This window comes from Sceloporus occidentalis, unplaced genomic scaffold (genome assembly GCF_023333645.1).
Source record: "Sceloporus occidentalis isolate IW3139 unplaced genomic scaffold, rSceOcc1.0.p SCAF_1, whole genome shotgun sequence".
Taxonomy (NCBI): domain Eukaryota; kingdom Metazoa; phylum Chordata; class Lepidosauria; order Squamata; family Phrynosomatidae; genus Sceloporus; species Sceloporus occidentalis.
In genome coordinates, this window is record NW_028316981.1 from 170606607 (window position 1) to 170623098 (window position 16492).

General features: G+C 45.2%; 2 protein-coding genes across 10 annotated transcripts in view; both read right to left on the reverse strand.

Annotated features, from left to right (window-relative positions):
- LOC149322723 (E3 ubiquitin-protein ligase DTX3-like) overlaps positions 1 to 7994 on the reverse strand; it is a 33394-nt gene extending 25400 nt beyond the window's left edge. For 2 of the 8 annotated variants that reach the window (XM_089482099.1, XM_089482107.1), the window contains exon 1: positions 7730 to 7993. The gene's annotated coding sequence lies outside the window, so the exon portion shown is untranslated. Of the gene's footprint in view, positions 1 to 4386; positions 4530 to 5234; positions 6344 to 7729 lie in introns of those variants that run through there. The other 6 variants (XM_089482145.1, XM_089482118.1, XM_089482153.1 and 3 more) reach the window with 5 other exon arrangements.
- Positions 7995 to 12114: 4120 nt separating this feature from the next.
- LOC149322724 (phosphatidylinositol 5-phosphate 4-kinase type-2 gamma-like) overlaps positions 12115 to 16492 on the reverse strand; it is a 49608-nt gene continuing 45230 nt past the window's right edge. For both annotated transcript variants that reach the window (XM_089482173.1, XM_089482180.1), the window contains 2 exons: positions 15662 to 15765; positions 12115 to 14166 (listed from right to left, as the gene is read on the reverse strand). In XM_089482173.1, coding sequence (XP_089338299.1) covers positions 14086 to 14166; positions 15662 to 15765 — 185 coding nt within the window. In that variant the 3' untranslated portion in view covers positions 12115 to 14085. The remainder of the gene's footprint in view (positions 14167 to 15661; positions 15766 to 16492) is intronic.

Consider the following 16492-nt stretch of genomic DNA (forward strand, 5'->3'; position numbering starts at 1 on the left):
GATATTAATTCCAGACAAGTAATTCTATTTTTAACCAACCCACTGGATCTACACAATGACTGATCCATTAAATGGGGCCAAGCACCAGGCATGCATGGCAAAAGGTATGCATACACTTTTACTCTTAGCAAAAGAATGAAAAAAATGTTTTAAAAAGCAATTGACTGGTTTGTGTTTACAACATAGCTATAAGTATCAAGATGCGCAAAAATATATTACTGTTGCTGTTGCCACCCCTTCTTTTCCCCCAAACTGGGACTGAAGTTGGCTTACAAATTAAAATGCATATAATAGTTAAAAACATACAATGCAAACAATTGTTATTAAAATAGAATTAAATTATTAGCAATATTAAAAACATGATTATTAGCGATTTCTTCAACTATACATTTTACAATTTAATATCCAGCACTAGACTTTGACTAAATAGTAATGGTTTTCTTGCATCCCTCTTCTGAAAGGCATCTGTGAGCATATGCTGTCACTATATATAAAGGTATCCCTCTTTTGTGGATTTTGTTGTATATCCCAGAGATCACTTCTTTCCTAAGATGGTAATTCTGTAGCCCAGCCCATTTGTTCTAGAACACCACTTGGAAATACTGTACTACTTTTTTGAGACTACAACTCCCACAGTCCCTTCATATTAGCCATGTTGGCTGGGACTGCTAAGAGCTGAAGTCCCAAACATCTGGAAGGCCAAAAAGGCCAGTACATGCATGAGCAGGAGGAATTTCTCAAAGGACATAGTAATAATAAATAATATCCTTTCATCACTGGGAACTCTTCGTACATGGCATTTGGTCATCAGAGCTCCTCCTTCCTTTCTGATACTTCCGAGAAGGCACTTCCATCATGCTGAGAAGTAAACCACCCTCCAAGGCAGATGACTTCAGGCAGCCAACATCAATACACGTACAAAGAACAAGAGAGATGAGAGGAAGGATGGTGTAATGGCAGGCAAGGCTCCAATACTAGAGTTGCATTCGAGTTGTGGGCAACACAATGCCTTCTTGAGTAATACCCACCATCCTCATGTTGCTCAAGATTCCTTGCAAGGTTAACGAGGGCCACTGAAACTGCTCAGAGGTGCTGCCAATGACAATCCATTCCCCAGGAAGGAATAAGAACTCCGTTGATTCTTGTGCCTCAAAGTCTCTTTTTAAGGTCCTTTCAACATGGCTTATTGAAGGCTGGTGAACCCTTAGCCTTCTAGGTGTTTTGGCCTACAATTCCCATCAGCCATATCAAGCATTGTGAATGGCAAGGCATGGTAGGTATCGTAGTTCAAAACCTCTGACAAGCCAAACGCTCTCTGCTTAAGTCAAGCTTGGGAAAAGCTTTCACTACCCAGCAGGTCTTAATTACAGCTGATCTGTCTTGCAGAGGAAGAACAGATTCCCACTCTGCAGGACTTGAGCAGCACAGCAGCAGGCCAGTGCACTTGAATGACAGCTCTGCAAAAATATTCCAGTAGTTTTAGCTAGAGCCAGTGTGGCATAGTGGTCTGAGTTTTGGACTATGACCCTGGAGAGCAGGGTTCAATTTCCCACTCAGACATGAAGCTCACTGGGTGACCCTGGGCAAGTCACACTCTCTCAGGCTCAAAGGATAGCAATGGCAACCCCCCTCTGAAGAAACTTGTCAAGAAAACCCCATGATAGGATCACCATAACTCTGAAATGACTTGAAGGTACACAACAACAGTTTTAGCTATCTTACAAGCAACAGTTTGGATCTACACATTGTGACTGTAGTGATAAACATGAAATTTTGGTGCCTAGTCCTTTTTTGTATTTTAAAACAAGTTCCTAATTCCTAAGGCATGGGTAACTGTGTAGGGGTGTGGGCCCTTTTCTTTTTATTCCAAGGTGATGAAGGTGATGCACTTCCAGTTTCATTTTCAGCTGTTTATCTTTTAAAGGAGGCTGGGAAGGGTGGAGGGGGAACAAATGATACATTCTGCAATGGTTTGAACCCCTTTGAGGGCAAAGGAATTGCCTAAAGAAAAGCAAGGAACGTCACCTAGGACACTAATGTCCACAAAAATGGGGTCTGGGGCCACACATAGCCCATGGGCAATCCTTTCCTAACTCATACCTGAACAGCTCAAGATAGCTGTAATGTTTTTAAAAAGTCACAGCAGTTTTCCAACCACACCCTGGCCTTATATTTGCTACAAAAATATATGTATCAATGAATTGAACACTGATTCATTTGTCAAGTCGTGTCCCTGTTCTGCTTCCCCCTCCATTTCAAATAAGCTACTCATTTAAAAACCCCACCTGCCCATTTACTCATCATTTCTTAAAATACACATTTTAAAGAGAATTCCAAAGCTGCCTCAAGGACTGGGAAAGAGATAAAGAAAATAGGCCTGTACTAACCAATCCTTGCCCTACACAAGATGATCTTCACAGTTCAAGCTGGTCCACCCAGAAACACTGTACAGCTTTATGTTTTAAAGAGCTCACAGCTCACCTACAAAGTTGTTTCTGCCATTCTCCCATCAGTACATTTGCACATACTCTCAGGAGGCAGAATATGAAGTACAGTACTAAACTTCTTTCTCTAATGCAGTTGGTAAAGCAAAAGCTTTTCTTAGAAATTTTGAGGTGGCACTGTGGTTTTTGTAGAGCTAAAGAAAAATTTCCAAGCCCAGTGACATCTGATGAATGGTCTAGAAGACATGTTTCTCTGAATGGCAACAGAATTAAATGGTTGCAGTTCACATATTCATTTTTGTGGGGGTGACACTGAAGACCAGCAGACCTGAAGTCTGTTGCATGAAAATGTGTGTCATTAATATCCTCAAGTCCTCTGCAATATTCTAGTGTTTCTCAATACATGTCTGCAGAAAATGAACTACCTGAAAAGTGAACATTTCAATCCAGAATATATAAGGCAGGGGTAGCCAAATGCCAAGATTTATGGGACCACATTGGCATCCACAGAACACTGGAGGATGCATCCCTACTGCTTCTCCCATGTTCTTTTTTTAACCCTTTTTGCCTCAAAATGGCTAGCAGTACCTTCTGCAGACTGGGTAGTTGTTATTGTCTATTATTGGGGCATTTGATGGGCCTATAATCTTTTTTAGGTGTCTGAAGGCTTTCTTTTTGCCTACTGCACAAGCTTATTTTTAAAACAAGAAGTGACCAGGCAGGAAGTCCAAATATTTCTTCTTTAAAGAAAGGCATCTATAGGCTGACAAATAAATCGATCCAAGAGTAAACAAGCCTGAACACTCCAGAGACGCCAAGATGACTGAACTGAAACTGTTGTACTTTGGACATACCATGAGAATACATGATTCATTAGAAAACGCAATAAAGTTTGATATGGTAGAAGGCAGTAAGGAAAGAGGAAGACTTCATTACAGGTGGATCGACTCAGTCAAAGAAGCCATAGTCCTTGCAGGTTTACGAGACATGAGTAAGGCTACTGATGACCAAGAATGAGGTCTCTCATTCATGGGGTTGTGATAAGTCAAAGATGATTTGATGACAATTAACAACAACTCTACAGGCTGAAAAAGGAAGGCTTTTTTTTTGGGGGGGGGGTTTAGTATCAGTCTTTTTAGAGCAAAACAAACAACCCACACACAAAACAACAACAAAAACATTCCCTTCAAAATCTGGGGGGAGATGGGGATATGTGGTGACAAAAGAATACAAAATTAGACAAAAGAATGTATACTTTCTTCACCAAAAAAAATGGCAAGCAGAGAGCAATAATGAACACCTCAAACACGGTTGTTAATCTCAAATAAAACAGACCATCTGAGTCAATGGGAACTTGGCTAAGTCCAATGATTCAATGAGTTTATTCTAGCTGGGAGTTAACAATTGGACCTGGTTTTTAGAAAGCTTTAACCAGCAGCACTCTTTACATTACATATGTATAATATACTAGCTGCTTCTATGCATATTGGAAGCAAGCCTCTCAAAGCGTACTAATAAGCCTGTGCAGGATTGCAGCAGTAAATACCACTGGGCTTACCTTCAGGAAGAAAAAAAAACATACCTAGCACTGCAGCCTTAGTTATTTTTCCATTCTACATCATAAAGAATTCTATTTAAATGGCAAGCCTGCCGTTCTCCCACAGCCCTGCAAATCAAGTTGCTAGCCCACAGGAGATGTTATTAGCTAGCCTAATTATGCTATATTTTGGCATCATGGCAGCTTGAATATGTGTGTGTCCACATAAACACCTCTTCCAGTTTCCTGAAGGCTTGATTGTTCACAAGAGAGCTTTTCTGCTTACAAGTAAATGGCCATTTCCAAATGCAGTCCTATATAAATTGAAGTTGGATTTGTAGACAAAGACATTGCTTCACCTATTTTGTGAACACCCTAACAAATATGGCAACAGCTATGACTCACATCACCTGGATTCTTTTCCTCATGGGGGCTATTATCAAGTTTTGACGTCCATTCTCTAGTCACGTTACTGAGGTCACAGGCACCATACAGTTTCTTTGTCCTGAAAGACGCTTTGGTCTTGATGGTGTTGCTGGCTAGACTGTCTGAGAAAAGCAGTAGGGATGAGGGCAAGAGATCGTGAATCCTGCAGTAGCTGCCACGAAAGGATCATACCACCTCCCTCAAGCTGGTGGCCTCCTAATATGGTCTGATGATGGCTTCCATCATCCCCAACCAGTACAAGCGCTGGGACTGGGTTATGGGATTGATAAGGTAACACATTTATAGAGGAAACTGCTCTAGAGCTTCTGGAATTAAACACACAAAACATGCACAAAACAAAACAAACAAAACTAAACACCAACACCCCCCCCAGGTGCTTTGTATGTCTGGGAGACTTAAAAAAGAAAGAGAAAAGAAATAAAGCTGGCCTACGCAGTTATTTGTGTCTGGTGAGGAACATGATGGCATTAAAAAAAAAAAAAAAAGAAACCCTGTTCATAAAGCTTCCTGGTCTTCCTCTTGCAGCTGTACAAGAAAGCAACAAAAGAGAACTCTACAACAACCAACCAACCGTACAGCTGTTATACAATGACAGGAAAGACATAGAAAATGCTAAAAACATTCTCCCAATAGCTGCAGTCTCCATGACCTGTTGGGACTTTGAGTAGGAGGAGAGAAAAAAGCACACCACTTTACAATTTGGGAAGAATTGCATCCCCCCCCCCCATACACAAAGGATCAGAAAGGGTTGATTTTTTTCCCTGCCTGTTTTCTCAACCCATCAAGATGGAGGCTAAGGTACTTACCCTATACAATTCAGCAACCCCTCAGAATAGATATGCTGTACAGTGGGCCCTAGGTATCTGCTGAGGTTTGGTTCCAGGACCTCCTGTGGATACCAAAATCTATGGATGCTCAGGTCCCATTAAATACAATGGCACAGTAAAATGGTGCCCCTTATATAAAATAGCAAAATGAAGGTTTGCTCTTTTTTTGCAATTTTATATATTTTAAAAATATTTTCAAGGCATGGATGCCTGAATCCGTGGGTTGAAAAATCCGTGGGTACAGAAGGCTGATTGTATAGCAGAGAGACCCTGCAAGATTCTGCATCAACCAAGACAGTCCAGACAGTCCAGCAAGGGTGGTCCAAGGGCCTCTGATCTTGGCGATGAAGAGCAGGGAATTCCATCAGGTGCTGTTTTGCTCAAACAAACAGACGTCTCCTCCCCAATCTCCCAAATCTTGACTAGCAGTGCCTGGCTGAAAGCTGTCCTCTTTTCACACTGACATGAAGTGTACAGGAGCCCTGCCCTTTGCTGCATCTGGACACTCCTGGATCTATGGTGACCTTGGCCAAGGCCGAGGGGTTTACCTTTCCATGGGTCTCACCTGGGCAATAAAGAGTACAGGCCTTGCCCTGGTCCATTGTCAGCGCCAGGGAGGAAAAACAGGGAAAACAAACATGGCAAGCGGAGGTGGAGGAAAGAAGAAAGGAAGAAAGGAGGAACGACATTGACATCTTGGGGGGCAGAGAGGGGCAGAACCTCTCCATATTTATCTGCTCTCCTTGAGATCCACCCCACCAGTTTATTATTAGTCATCATCATCATTATTATTGAGAAGGATAATATTTGGATTATTTACAGCCGCTTTAGACGAGCTGATCTATTCATTAGAGCTTGTTTATCAAAGATGAGGCCCTTATGACTCCCTTCAAGTCATAAAGGATAATTTATTTTTTTACTATTTAATGTATATTTAATATTCATTTAATTAATAATTAGGGAACAAAAGGGAAGCAAAAAGAGTGAGGGGGCAGGTGGTGTGAAAGACAATGGCTAGGAAAATAAACCTTGGCTTTGGACCCTCTCTGAACCGGAGTCACATCTGTTTCATTGTCCGCCCACCTCTGTTTTTGAGACCCCTTGATTCCCACCAACCTAAGACCCCCACAAAAAAGACCCACAAAAAAAATGAGGACAACAGTAACACCCCCTCATTTGAGGGCAGAAAGATGGGGAATTGTGTTTCATCCTTTCTTGACCCACTTGTTCCCCAGACCCAGACCCCTCCTCAGGGAAAGGGGGGGGCATAAACACACACACACACACACCATAACAGGGCATGAGGAAAACATCCCCCATGTTTCAACCTCCCTTGCCCCACTGACCAAGACCTCTCCTCAGGGAAAAAGGGGGAAGACACCCACAGACACATATACAAACACACACCCACAAGACCCACAACAGGACATGAGGAAAACATTCCCCTCTCCCTCATATGAGGACAGAAAATTGGGGAATTGTGTTGTATCCTCTCTTGACCCACTTGTCCCTCAGACCCAGACCTCTCCTCAGGGAAATGCGGGACGCACACAAACAAACACAAACACACACAAGACCCACAACAGGGCATGAGGAAAACAGTCCCCTCTCCTTTGAGGACAGAAAAGTGGGGAGTTGTTTCACCCTCTTGATCCACAGAGCAACATTTCTTCTCAGGGAAAGGTGGGGGGGAGAGACACACACAAACACACAAGACCCACAACAGAGCATGAGGAAAGCAACCCCACACACACTCCTATGAGGACAAAAAGGTGGGGAGTTGTGTTTCATCATTGTTTGACCCACTTGCCCCACACAGACCAAGGCAAAGGGCGGGGAAGACCCCCACACACTACACACCACACACACACTTGTCCACCCCAGGGGTTTGAGGAGGGGCGTCTGAAGGGAAGGAAGGTAGGCAAATTGTTATGTAAAAAGTGCTCCCGTGTGTGTGTCCCTAAAAAGAAAAGCCCCCCTCCCCCTCCCATCCACACAAACACACAGAGCTGTCTTTTTAGACAACCTCCCCCCCTTTTGTGTGTGCAAAGGCAGGTGCCACCAGAAACACACACACACACACACACAACGAAGGGGAGGAGGCTGCTGCAGACATGCAAGATGGAGGTGGAGCCCTCAGACCAATGTTCCCCCATGATGGGGATGATGGGCATGACGATGATGATGGTGGGGATAATAATGCGGATGATGGGCATGATGAGGATGAGAGTGATGGGCATAATGATGAGTATGATGAGCACGATGATAATGATGAGGGGGATGATGAGGATGATGATGATGATAGGAGGAGGATGGGCAAGATGATGATAATGGGTATGATGATGATGATGATGGGGATGATGGTTTTTAAAGAGGGCGATCCCAGAGGCGCTGTGGCCCCCTCCAGTCTGCCCCCCTTTTGCAAGCCCTCTCTCTCCCTCTCCCTCCAGCCTGCCCCGACCCCGAGGACCCACCATGGCGGCAGGGAGGCTCCATCATCCATGGGGGCTGCGGTGAGAGCCGCGCCTCCAAAGCGGGGGGCAGGAGAAGGACGGCGGAGGCGGAGGCGGTGCTGCTGCTGCTGGGGGGAGGAGGACAGACAGGCGAGAGGAGGAGGAAGATGGCGGTGGCGGCTCTGCTGCTGCTGCTGCTGCTGCTGCCTGTGCTTGTGTGGTCGAGGCGGCCTTTGGCGCGGATAGGAAAGCGCCCTGCCTGGGATGCTGCTGCTGCTGCTGCTGCTTGTGTTCCTTCTCCCTCCTCTCCTCCTCCTCCTCTTTCCCCGCCCAGGAGCAGCAGCAGCAGCCGTGGCCGCCGGGCGAGTCACGTGGCGCCGCTCGTTGCCGGCCTGGTGGCGGCCATAGCCATAGCAACAGCGCCAGGAGGAGGCAGGCAGGCAGGGCCTTCGGGGGTCCCTAGGCCCAGGAGGGAGGGAGATTGGGAAGGGCAGGGCTGAGAGGAGGAGGAGGAAGGAGAGAAGGAGAAGAATGGAAGAGGAAGAGACAGAGGAGGAGGAGAAAAGGAAAGAAGAAAGGAGGAAGGGGAAAGTGAAGGAGAAGAATGAAGAATAGAGGAGGAAAGAGATGAAACAAGGAGGAAGAGAAGGAGATCAGGAGAGAAGAAAAGAGGGAAGAGAAAGGAGGGAGAGGAGAAAAGAAAAGGGGAAGGAGAAAAGAAAGAGAAAAGAGAACAGGGAGAAGAAAAAGAGAAAAACAAGAGGAGATGATGAAAAAGAAGGGAAGAGAAGGTCAAGGAGGAGAAAGAAGAAAAGAGAAGGAGGAGGAGAGGAAATAAGGAAGAGAAGAAAGGAGGACAGAGGAAGAAGAGGAAAGGAGGAGGAGAAAAAGAGAAAGGAGGACGAGGAGAGGAAAGGAAAAGGGAGAAGACAAGAGAAGAGGAGGAACCAGAAGAAAAAAGAAAGAAGAGGAAAGGGAATGGGAAGAAAGGAGGAGGGAGAGGAAGGAGAAGAAAAAGAGGTTGCCATGCTTTCTGCACGTTCTGGAGAATAACACACACTTCCCTTGGCTCCTGAAAAAACCAGCAGAGGCGTGGGGGTATTTTAACTAGCCTAGAGATGCAGCTTAGTCGTCTGAATGTTTGTTGTTGTTTGATTCAAGTAGTTTCCACTTATGGCGAACCTGTCATGAGGTTTTTCTGGAGCTGAGAGTGTGTGACTCACACAAGGTCATGCAGTGGGTTCCCGAAGTAAGTCTTTTGCTCCTGCTAAGAGTACGTAACCCTGTGTATACATTCTCTCCATAGGCCTAAATACAATCATATAGATTCAGTCCTAGAGTCAACGCATTGACCCAATGAGAAATTGGCAAGTCAACACTAGTTGGGACTAAAATTGTATTTAGGCCGTATTCTTTAATACCACACTGTGAAAGGGGTGGGAAGAAGATAGTATTCGTATTATTTGTATAATATCCCCAGTGTACGTGGTGCTTTACTAAGTAGACAGTAATATATTGATGGGTCGGCATCAGACAGAATGCTATATTGGGCTATAGTGAGTCAACAGTTATTTACACAGATCAGCTCGGCCTTACAGTCTAGGGTGTAATAGCCAAATGGCTCACTGTCATCCTTTTGCATCCAGCTTTCCATTGGTGGTCCACCACCACAATGAATAAATCCCAGATTGAAATTTGTCTTTTTCTCCCCCGCCACCCCACATTGCAGACAAAGATGCATGGGGCTAGAGCAGTTCACCCAAGGCCAATGGGCAAATCCACAGTTCAGATACCATTTGAATGTACAACTACACTACATCAGATCTCATTAGGGACTCCTGATGATTTTAAGGTGAGAGGGCTCAAAATTGGTGGGCAAATTATTAATTTTACTTACTTGTAGGGGAAGGACAAATTACTTTGCCATCCATCATCACTGAAATGTCCTTAAATACAAAGACTCTTACAAGAACAATGCATACTAAGAATGTCCACCATTATTGACTGTACTGAAAATGTGCAGAGACTAGATTGCAGGCAGCCTTTATTATTCTTGGAATGACAATTGTTGTCTTGGCATTTCTTAGTGCCTGGACTGATAATTCTGGATGAGGCTCAACTACAGAAGACACTTGATGGTCCATTTTCCTCCAGTCCTTACCTCCCAGCATCCATGGCTCTCATAGTGACTGTATGAGTTTTCTTGAAGGATACAACAAATAGTAAGGGCCTATGAAGGGCACTTAAAGCTGCAGTCCCATACTTTATGGGTTTAGCCACACCTTACAAAACATTCAGTCTTCACAGGCACTATTCTAAACCAATGGCATTCCAAGTGTGTCATGGAATGGTAGCAATAGAAAATTAGTTTCCAAAGCAGTCTAGCTAATAATATAAAAGCCGCTATAATCCAGTCTACAACTGTGTTGTAGAGTTTAATGTCCAGTGAATTCAAATTATCTTCAGCCCTATGAACGGAAAGGATCTGTACGGTGACTCTCCTCAAGCCTTTACCATTAAGAACCAAATAACGGAATGAATTTTGAATAACTGCCCCATTCCGCTGATAGCGGTTGCTATCCAGCTTCAGGCGGTCTTGGAGGAAACTGATTATCTGGACCCATTTCAAACTGGCTTTCGGGCGGGTTACGGGGTTGAGATGGCCATGGTCGCCTTGGTCGATGATCTCCGTCTGAGCATCGACAGGGGAAGCGTGTCCCTGCTGGTGCTCTTGGACATCTCAGCGGCTTTCGATACCATAGACCATGGTATCCTTCTGGGGCGCCTGGCAGAGGTGGGAATCGGGGGCACTGCGCTCCAGTGGTTCCGCTCCTACCTCTCCGGGAGGTCCCAGATGGTGCAGCTGGGAGACGTGTGTTCCGACGAGAGACCCCTTATAACCGGGGTCCCTCAAGGGGCCATTCTGTCTCCCATGCTATTTAACATTTACATGAAACCGCTGGGAGAGATCATCCAGAGACATGGGGCACGGGGTTATCAGTACGCTGATGACACCCAAATTATTTTCTCTATGTCTCCGACTGATGCAGTGACTGGGGATGGCGTCTCTCCTCTCGTGGCCTGTCTAGAGTCAGTAATGGACTGGATGAGGGAAAACCGACTCAAGCTGAATCCAGAGAAAACGGAGGTACTAGTGATAGGTTCTCCTGGTCCAGGTATGGCGGTGGTTCCACCTGTCCTGAACGGGGTCACGCTCCCTGTGAAGGACTCCGTGCGCAGTCTGGGGGTGCTTCTTGACTCGTCACTTCACCTGACTGCTCAGGTGAATGCGACGGTCAGGAACACCTGTCACCAGCTTCGGCTGATTCGCCAGCTGCGCCCATACCTGGCCCAGAGGGACCTAGAAACTGTTGTACATGCTCTGGTAACTTCGAGACTGGATTTCTGCAACGTACTCTACATGGGGCAACCCTTATACCAAACTCGGAAGCTGCAAATGGTGCAGAACATGGCAGCCCGGCTGGTCACTGGTGCTTCCAGGACCAGCCATATAACACCGGTTTTAAAAGATCTCCATTGGCTGCCCATTCGCTTCCGAGCTCAATATAAGGTGTTGGTAATCACCTATAAAGCCCTAAATGGCTTGGGCCCAGGATACCTAAAGGACCGCCTCTCCCCGTACATTCCGCCTCGCACCCTCAGAACGTCTGGGCAGCAGCTACTGAAGGTGCCTGGGGCTAGGTTGGTCTCCACTACTCGGAGGACGCTTTCCATAGCTGCCCCAGCCCTTTGGAATGCGCTGCCCACAGAGCTCCGCTCGTCTACTACCCTGGCCCAATTTAGGAAGGATCTTAAAACCTTCCTATTCCAACAGGCATTCCCCGAATAAATATCCGGTGGGCCTCCCTCCTCTTCCGTGGCCAAGAGGTTGGGCTATGGGACTTTTGCTTGTTGGTTGATTTTAATTATGTATTTGTGCATTTTTATGGATTGTATTTTAATTTGTTGTAAGCCGCCCTGATCGTAGGAAGGGCGGCATATAAATAAAAATTTTATTATTATTTATTAATAAGCAAATCGAGCAGGGAACAGGATAATCCCAGCATTACAGAGGGATGCAAGGCAGACAAATGAAGTCAAAATCTAGTCTGCACTTATTGTTAAAGTTAACCTTGGCTACTCGCAGTGATTATCCTGGACAGCACCACCAAGTTCTTGTCCCACCTCGGCAACCATCACTCTACAGACATTTTGGCTTTATATGAAAAGAATAAAATGTGACTTGAAGGCTCCCCACTTGCCTTTTCATTTTCATACTGGGGCACCATTTTTAGTCCCAGAGGGACCCAGACCTACGTTCTTTCACGCAAAACAAGGGTGGTCACCCCCCATAATGTGGGAGCAGTAGGATCCAATGACAGCACAGACAGTTTTGCATGCAGACAATTTTGGGTTCAATAATTTATTTCTACTGATACATGAGTAAACTGGAAATACACACCATCTTATACAATGAAAGGGGCTGGATGGCATGCACGTGCATGCACACACGCACACCTGATGGACACAATTTCCATGGCACTGGGCTATATTATCTCAAGAGAAGGAAAGGCATCAGTCCCAAGAACACAAGTGGGACAGAAGGGGAAGGGCTGATAGAACAGCATCATGTAACCGCCCTGCATTTCAGGCTAAAAGTGAAGCAGAGCCTGCTAAGGACTTCTTCCCTTTCTCAAGAGAACTGCTCCTGTGGCTCACTGTATACCAGGCCAGTATGGGGGGATGACCTGTGAGGACTTCATCTATCCAGTTCCTTGCTTGTATCCTGCCATCCCCCACCCCCCACTCCAATGCATATTGCATGGGGATGGTGATCTTTGGGGAGCCAAATGTTGCTGAATTAGTAAATGCTGTTGCAGAGGTTTGTCCTCTTTAATATTAAGCTTATAAAAACTTTCCATCCACCCGAGAGCCCCTCTGAATAGCTACTGTCAGAAGGGCTGGATTTCCCCACGTCATATTGTCGGTTTGATATAAATACACATATACATGGAAGGAAAAAGAGCCCCTTTGAGAGAAGGGCAGAGAGGTGCACACACATGAACACACATTTCTGAAAATATCCCAGCACTAGACATGGCATTCCCACATTTTTCTGTTCCCAAAAACAACCCTAAAAAAAGTTGGCCTGCTCCACTTCCCACCTAAACATGGAGTAGGGCTTTCAGGCTCGGCACAGGCCACAGGCATTTGGAGAGGCTAAGCTTTGGTGTACCACTGCACCCAGGGCCTGTTACAGATCTCACCCTTGCTATGGAACAAAGCTACTAAACCTGAGCAAGCATGCCGTGGAGTGAAGGAAAAGGTTAAGTAAACGAAAGTAGGGTGGAAATAATCCTGTTTCTTTCACCTCCGCATTTCCCTCTGCCCCAGGAAGCAGAGCAGTGACAAATGCTGTGTCAGAGGCTCTGAGGAAAGTGCCACACAAGGGCAATCCCAAATTCCTATTGGCAGCCTCGAGGTAGTTCCCAGTCCCTGCAATATTTCTCATCTGCCATCTGAGGAGTGGAGGCAAAGTGCCACAGGAAGGCTGGAAGCAGTGGGTGTGGAAGAGGCTCTATTATAACGGAGCAGAATGTAGGCAACTACGTTTGAAGAGCCTGCAGTGCCAGAGGGGAATTGAACTACATTGCCAGGCTCTGAGGGTACTCATAAACAAGGTAGATTTCTGCTTGCTAGAAGGGACCAAACCTCCTCCCTAGAGGTAGGGGAGTCTAGTACAATCATCCAGCAAGGGCTGATGAAGTGAGGTAAAGAATTCACATAGGGACTTTGAAACATAGGTAGTACCAGTGGGTATCACAGGGATAAATCTGTCCCTCCATCAGATACCCTCAGAGGAAACTGACAGTGTCAGTGAGGAAGGTACTGCTTTTCTTCCAAGGCACAGAACTAAATTCTTATTGCATAATATTCTGTCTCAGAATAAAAATACCATTTAATTCTCCATATGAGTTGAGATCCTGCCCTGGCCAGAGTAACCAGTACTGCTGGGACAGTTTAAAGGATGGAGGTGTTTGGTATTGGGAAGAATATTAAAAGCCAGCCTTCTTTTCTCCTGCTCCTGATAAAGAGCCAGAGAAGCTGCCTCCAAAAGCAGCCATCAAACAGCTTTGGTACCCTGGCCATATTCCTCCTAACAAGATCAAAGTTAAGGCACTTGATTCAGCAGCCATCCCCATGACCAGCCACAGTGAGGCTCATGTGAAGTAGCAACCCAACTTTCCTGCTGACCCAAACAGCAGGAGGCAAACCCTCCCTCTTACTGAGAACTGGGGGCAGGGTGAAGGAGAACTACAAGGGACGGGAAAGTCTTTGATCTTAAGCTTTGGCCATCAAGAAGTATTGCAAAACTGCTAAGCAAATATATTAGTGACAAAGTCCAGAAAGCGTTTGGCGTATTGCTCTGGATGCACCGTGGAGATCTCTGCACCAGCCTGCAGAAAAGACAAAAAAAGTCAAAAAGATCCAGAAGCCAGCCTCTTCTTCCTGGTCACTGTTTTGGCCACAAGGCTGGACAAACTCCAGCTGCCTGCCCCAGGACCTACTGGGGACTCCACCTCCCTCCTCCAACCCTCCCCGCAATGTAAAAGACAAAACTAAAGTGGTGAGAAGTCTACTTCCAGCTTGGTAAAAACAGTTTTTAGAAAGCATGCAGGTGATGTACATCTTATTTAAAAGGTGAATTATAACTCTGAGAGACTTCCAGGAGCAGGAATTCACCCTTCGGGAGCGGGATTGAAATACCACCAAATGATTCCCATTCCTGGTGCATCGCAACTCGTGGCCTCTCCCACACCCACACTTCAAGTTCCCTGTAGATCAGAGGCAGGCAACTGTGACTCATCACATGTTACTGGACTGCAATACCATTGGCCCTGGGCAGCATAGTCAATAGTGAATGATCATGGGAGTTGAAGTCCAAAAACACCTAGAGGGTCAACAGTAATACATCCATCATGTAGGGAAAATTACTATTGACTTTACACTGAAGGGAGTGATACAGCAGCAGTACTGGTCTGCAAAAGGCCTTGGCTGGATGGACCATTTTATGCACAAACATGTTCTCCAAAATGAAAGGACACAAGTGCCCAGCCCTGCATTCATTATATCTACTCCCCCAGGTAATGGTCCATGTGGCTTCAGAACAATACAAAACCCTAAGCCATTGATGGTACTAAAAATGTGTTTAATGAATCATTCAAAGGGGTTAGGCAACCAAGACGCCTTCTCTTCTCTGCCCCTACTCTTACCCCCTTTTTTGTCTCTTGGCAGTAGTTAGTCATCACCATGTATACTATGAAACAGCATAAGTCCTAAAAATTCTCATATATGTATTTGCTTCAGGGCATTAGCACCATCCAGATTGCTAGCTGGCACCCACACCCATCGGGTGGAGAATGCATGGACCATCCAGGTATTATTGGACCATTATCTGTCTTCACCCTAAGCTGGCTAAGAGTGATGGGAGTTGTAGTCTAGCAATATTTGGAGGGCCACACATTTCTGACCCTTTTTCTGTAATTCTCTTGTCTGCTGCTCTTTAAAGAGCAGAACAGGGTCTCCTGTCTTCCTGCCTAAAAATTAACTGGAAAGTTAGAGAGAGAGAACAGGGAGCAATCCACGAACAGGCTGCAGTTACATGTTGCCTGTTCAGATCAAACTGGCAGGGCCACCATTTGACTGGCAGCCAGGGTCCATTCACTTATACCAATGGCTGCTTACTGTGTCTCCTACACTTGAGTGTGTGCATAATAAAAGGAAATGGATCTCTCAGAGCTAAGCAACAGCAGTTGCTATCAACAGCAGGAAAAGCTACAAAAGCAATTACTATAGGCAGAGAGAGGCACAGTTTAACTCCCAGTCATCTAAAGAAAAACAAGGCTCCATTTCTAGGCAGCCATGGTAAAAGAAGGTGCAGACCAAACTCACCCCATGCTTGACTGTCTTGGCTGCATGGGCAGCCTTCTTCTTGGCATCATACTGTGTGAGGATATCAATGAGGCCCATGAAATAAACCTCCTTCTGTGGACTATCTGGAACAGTAAAGAAAGAGTTGGTGAATGACGTAAGTAATGCTGTCTTTTGGTACCAAGATGTACAGGCTGTTTCTGCACTGGATCCCATCACAGTATACCCTCGCAATCCTGTGATGCAGAATTATAGGGCTGGAGAAAGCCAAAATGCCAGCATGCTCTTCAACAGCATGGTTTCCCACAGCATAAAACCAAATAACTCAAAACGTTGGATTTTAAGCAGAAATTAAAAGGGCATAAAACAAGGTGAGTAATTATACATAATGTGGATAATACCAAATAAAAGTGAATGAAGTGACATAGCAGAAGGAAAAAACAAAACCACAGGTATCATTAGCCAATCTAAACAAGGTGAGGAACAGAGAAAAGAATGCCTTGCAGACCATGTATGTATGTATGTATGTATGTATCTCCAGACTGACTGATTTATAAATCTACAGTGCTATATAAATAAAGCATAATAATAATAATAATAATAATAATAATAATAATAATCCATGTGTATTTCCAATACAGCCTCCATTTTAGAGACAAACAACCCAAAAGCAGCACACAGAAGATAGTGCAGATGTTAAAGTTCATCCCTGGCTATCAAACCCCAGTTTCCTCCAACAAACTGACACATTCTCATCAAGCTACATTTAGGGCTATGTATATTATGCCCCCACCTTCCCTCCAATAATCAAAATATTACACCAATATAACCCAACCCATATAAAAGTTCTTG